Genomic DNA, 6,000 nt, shown 5'->3' on the forward strand with positions numbered 1-6,000 from the left:
GAATACATTTTAGAACTTACATTTGTAATTTACAAATATAATTTACATAAAAGGTTATTTGAATTCTGTAATTAAAGACTGTATATTTGAAAGATGTTACACTGAGCTCTCATTTAGGCTTCTGCTCACGGAAGATCAAAGAAACAAGATGGGCACATAAATGATAAAACTCCAAAATGAGAGTTGAATAACAAAACATGAGTGCTGCTGACCTGAGTTATACTATAGATAAATATAGAATAAGATAAACATAGATGAGATGAATGCGAAAATATCGACTTACTTCCATATTTTTGTAACAACATTAAAGAATAAATGATTAGGTTCCATATTTTATTTCATTTTCTCTCAATTAACATCAGTAGGATCTGGTGGGGAAAAGTGGTCATACATCAGATAAAAAGCTATATCTTTAAATGGAGGAGTGAGTAAAGTTTGTATATTAAATTTTAACAATTGGGAATTAGGTTTTGAATTCAAAATTTCAATACTGGCAATATCGTTTTTAGTGAAAATGATTCCTTTGTTTGTTTAAGGAACATTTTAAAATCTGAACACCTCTTTTAACTTATAGGTGAAATTTGGTTCATTAAATTTTAAATGACCAGATTGTGCAGAATGCTTCCCACATGTCTCAAGAACACTGCCTGCTGAATAATAAAGCTGTATTTATTTTACAGTAAAACCCCTCCAATGCGGACACTAACGGGACAAATTTTTTTGTCCGCAATTGAGGGGGTGTCCACAGGACAGGGATTTAATAGTGGTATATGCCTTGGAATCAGTGAACTAAAAATTGTCCGCATAAGAAGGGTGTCCACATTTGAGGGGTGTCCGTCAAGAGGGGTTTTACTAGATACAGATCAACTTAAGTAAGATCGAAGTAAGATGGTGATAGCTTAGTATACATTTTTTATCAATAGATCTATTTCAAACAAATCTAAGAAAGTTCTGCCTTTATATAGGAGTTTAGTAAGACCTCATTTGGAGTATGCTGTTCAGTTTTGGTCGCCTTATCTGAAGAAAGATATTTTTGTATTGGAAAGGGTTCAAAGAAGGGTAACTAAATTAGTAAGGGGACTCTCAGATTTAGATTATGATACCAGACTTAATAGGCTTAACATGTATAGCCTGGAGCAAAGGAGAGTCAGAGGGGACATGATTCAGTTATTTAAATTTATCAAAATGAAAGATGTAAATGGATTAAATTTTTGCGGGGAAAGCAGGACAAGGGGTCATTGTTTTAAGCTATTTAAATCTCAGGCTAACTTGGAAATCGGGAAAAACTACTACTTTAGCAGGGTCGTGGGCACTTGGAATAGCTTACCGGAAGTGGCGGTAATGAGCAAGGGAGTAGATAGCTTTAAGAAGGCCATTGATCTTTATTGGGGACTAATTAATTGACTAGGACCAGCCTAGCTGGGTCCAGAGCCTGTTGCTTGTCGTCACATTTGTATTTGTATTTTTTGAAATTACTTCCTTTTAACTTATGAGGTAGATATTAGTTAAATATTAATTTTACTAAACATTTATTGTTTTTGAGGTAAATGGAATCAAATACAAGAGGGTTTAACTGCAATATTTAAATTGCATTTGGCAATTAATGCTAGATTGTATTCCTATGCACAGTGCCAACACCAAAGGAGGGGGGTGGCCCCGCATCTCTCTTCCCTTTAATATCACCATAAATCGTCTAAAACTGCATTTTTTAAACTACTATTTTCAAATTTTGCCCGGGGGGGGGGGACCCCTCTTTACCTGTCACAATCAGAAGTAATTCAAAATAGCGTGCTTGGAGTTTGAAATTTGAAAAATAATCGGAGATGACCCCGAGTCTCTTCCTCCCTTAACATCACCATAGATCATCTAAAACAGTTTTTTTTTTTTTTCAAATAACAATCTTGAAAAATTACGGGGGGGGGAGAGCCCCCCGACCTCCTTTCTTGAACATAATCAACTATAATGTACGATTGTGTTTTGGAAACCTAAATTTGGGGTAAAATTATTGGGAGAGGCTCTCCTGGACCTCCTCTCCCTTTCCTCCCCAAGTTAAAATACAGTAGAACCTCTCAATAAGGGACACTAATGGGACCAAATATTTTGTCCCTTAAATAGAGGTGTCCCTTCTTCAGAGGTATTTTAGTTTATGCATGCAATGTTAATTTTTATTGCTCAATATAACCTTTTTTACAAACTTAGACTATAAATAGTTAAGATTAAATACTGTACATTTTTCATCATAACTAAACACAATTCACACTTAATAAATTTTTAAGTTTTTATTATTTTATTAATTATAATTAAGTCAAAAATTTGGTAAGTCCAAACTTTTGCAGCATAAAGCAATTATTTTGAAGTAATTCATTGCATGAATTTGCTTCATGTAACGTAATTTACAATGCAAGACATTGTGAATTACAATTAGTGTTCACATTTTAATTTTTATATAAAAAGCTAGTCGGTTTCTGTGCACTCTCCGACTCTGAGCCTACTTGAATAAACATCTGGGAGGGCAAATCATGCATTTAGTTTCCAAAAGACTTTTACAATATATACTTGTTTCTTTATGTTAATGTTAAACTCTCCTCAATTAATTTTTTGTGGAAAAGTGAAACTTGAACTCCAGTAAATTCACTCTTTCTTATGCACTTCTACATAATTTTTTTCTCTGTGACTGTCCCTTAAATAGAATGTTCCTTAATTAAAGGCAAAAACATGGAGGTCCCTATTCAAAAAGACTGGGACCAGAAAAAATGTCCCTTAAATAGAGATGTCCCTCAAGGGAGGTTCTACTGTACTGTTTAAAACCGTGTTTTTATATCTTCAATTTCAAAAAAATGCAAGGAAGTAGCCCTCCGACACCCCTATTTCTGACTGAATATTATCTTTACAGATAAATTTATATTGCTAGTTCTAAGGTCTAGTAATATGAATATCCCTGCTAAACCAGAAGCTAAATCTCTCTCCACATATTAGAACATAAGTTTGAAACAATTAAGGGGCCGCCAAATGCATACAGTACCCCCCCCCCCCCTCCCAGTTTTTTGACCTAGCGACGGCCCTGCCAATGCAAGATAAATTTTTAGCACTTTTCTGCATTCTGGTGGAATACTTTTTATCCCCCAAAGATTCCTGTTAAATATTAACAAAAATTAGAAGCATAGATCTAGAATTATGTAGCATACAGTAAAGAACTTGATAAAGCATTTCTTCAGAACTGTATAAATAAATTATACTTTGGAAAAATATATATAATTTTGATGTTGTGCAGATCCCATCTAAAATATATTCATGGAAATTATTTGCAAAACTATAATTCCATAATCTTTGGAAATTATCACACCTTCCCAGAAGATTTGTGAAATTGAGGAGTCAAATATAATTAGAATTCTTGGTGAGCCAAATGTCCATCCCAATTTTAATGTATATAAATAAAGGCGAAGAATTTGTCTTTTGAAGAATTGTGTGTTGAGCATTAAAAAAAAAAAAGTTTTTTTTCTGACGGCTAGATATGCATTTTTACAACTATGACCACTTTACACCATCCTAGGGCATAAAATATGAAAAAATGTTAAAAGACTAAATAATTTTTTTCTGCTTGAAACTCAATGCAACTTGGTTCTTTATTAATACAACATAAAATTCAAAAAAAAAATAATAAATAAATAAATAAAATAAAAAAACTTGAAGCTTTCAAACTAATTCTTACATTTACTACATCCATTTCAGTTCATTAGCCTGGATTTTGTGAAAACTTTACCACACCAGACTTTAAATAGGATTTTTTTATTTCTAACAACAGAAATAAAAATAAATTTATCTTCAAGTTAAATACTCAAAAGAAGTTACAAAAATAATTATAATGTAATAAATAGTAAGGTTTTAATTAGATACTTACATATTTTATTAATTAAAAAATCACTTTAAAGCAATAGTTTTACTAGTTTGCCTAGTGATGAAATAAACATTTGAACTTGAAAGTTTGATTTCGGTCATTAAAATTTTATTTTCCACACATATTCTTCAGATGCATATTACCAAACTTACTAAAATCATAGCCAGAGGGTTATATATTTAGGTAATACATTAGGTTATAACTTGTCACCAAATTCTCAAAACCTAATGAATTATTTAAATTGGAAATTGTAATTATTCTGTATACAAATAAACTAACTAGTAAAATATGTGCAGTTGCTTGCAAGAAATATGATTGTAATGCAAAAGATTAATGTAATTTTAATTTTCAGAACAATAGATCCTTCATATGCATAATGAGTAAAAAACCATCTTAATTACATTATTTTTTTTAATAATAAACGACAAATAATATTTATACGCTTTTTTTTAATTGAAAATAAATTCGTGCAAAGAACTATACAATCATCGTGCCCATACAATCTCAGTAGAGAATTTGAAAATTTATTTGATCTCTTTATTATCATCAGTAAATCAACACAATAAAATACATACAAAAAATCAAATTTTCACACAATTCTGTATCACTGTGATACTTGTTTTCTACATAGCGAACCACATAGCTAATCGCGTTCCAAATTAAGCAGAAGCTGATACAAAAGCCATGTGTACACCTCGCTTGAATGGCCATACACAAATACTAACCTGTATTTGTAAACACGTCATTTAAAGTGTGGAATCTTGATAAGACGATAGCAGGCGTAACACAAAGGTCAAATAGAGAAGGATTTCTTTAAACAACAATGCTTTTATACATTTCAAAATCATCAGAAATTTCTAATAATTAGCTGGGGAACGTAGAACATTTAAGAACTTTATTTATCGACCCTCCTTCTGACAGATAAAAGAACTGCGTTCTGTCTTGTGCGACTTATTCCGGGATACATGGCCTTTAAACTCGGCATACATACGTATTTAACGAGTTTTTTCTTTAACGAAATGCTCTTCTGGAATAAGATAAAGATGTCTTTGATTAGAGGAACGATTGGATCAAAATTGTACCCCATTAGAAAGTGCACTGATGACGCTTCAGCTTTCTAAAAAATTTTTATTGTTTTATATGCTAAAGAATGACCTCAAATAACAATCAGAAATATAGATGACGTTCGAAATCGAACTTTAGTACGGTAAATAAAGGTGTTATGACATAAATAAATAATTAATTGCTTACCACGTGCTTTTGCTTCAGATCGATATTCTACATATTTTGCGGCTTGCAGTAAAGTTTCGAGGCTCATCGCTTCCCCACGCGGCCCATGCACATTTAAATCTGTTCTTGGCCCCTACAACTCATCGATGATTTCGTGAAAACACGACAGTTTCTTGCACATTGCCAAGCTTTGGCTCTCAAGATGGCGGGATGACATCAAAACATATAGAGGAGAAGCAGCGTACAAGCACCACGTGGTAACTGTGATTGACGTAAGTTTTCTTGAACGCAGCACTTGGTCGATCGAATGCTGTTTACTAACAATTCCGTTGCTGCTGAGATTGAAAACCCGAGGTACGAAAATAAATCCAGCACGAAGCCGAATTTCGAGGCAAACGCGGCACAAATACAATTCTTCCGAATACACAAAAGGTATGTGCAGCGTGACGAAAATTGTTGTTTACCGCAAATACCTGGATCAATGATTCTGCTGTATAAACGCTGATCGGAAACACTAATAATTCCTCTCGTTAGAACACTGGTGTGTTTTTGATTATGTTATTGATTTCAGGATTAAAAATGTAATTAAAATGTTACTTCGGTCCAGAAATGACTCGTGACCTGTCGAAAGAGAAAAACCCACGTTATTATGTTTGCACGAGCTAAAAGCTGGTAACCAATGAGCGGCACGCAAACGATGCAGGAGGCGGAGTTAGCGTCACATGGAGCATATGCTGCTGTTCTGGCTGTTGGTTTCACTCCCTCTCAGAGTAAATAAGAAAAACAAGCATCTCTTTTTAGAAGTGCAAAATCGCGTTTAATGCGATAAAATTAATTCTTCGGTTACAAATATGAAATTGACAAACTCTTAAATT

General features: G+C 33.1%; 1 protein-coding gene across 1 annotated transcript in view; it reads right to left on the minus strand.

Annotated features, from left to right (window-relative positions):
- LOC129234323 (max-binding protein MNT-like) overlaps window positions 1-5,629 on the minus strand; it is a 52,171-nt gene extending 46,542 nt beyond the window's left edge. Inside the window, exon 1 of the mRNA XM_054868315.1 lies at window positions 5,147-5,629. Coding sequence (XP_054724290.1) covers window positions 5,147-5,213 — 67 coding nt within the window. The 5' untranslated portion in view covers window positions 5,214-5,629. The remainder of the gene's footprint in view (window positions 1-5,146) is intronic.
- Between the last annotated feature and the right edge of the window lie 371 nt (window positions 5,630-6,000).

Source organism: Uloborus diversus, chromosome 1 (assembly GCF_026930045.1).
Source record: "Uloborus diversus isolate 005 chromosome 1, Udiv.v.3.1, whole genome shotgun sequence".
NCBI lineage: Eukaryota > Metazoa > Arthropoda > Arachnida > Araneae > Uloboridae > Uloborus > Uloborus diversus.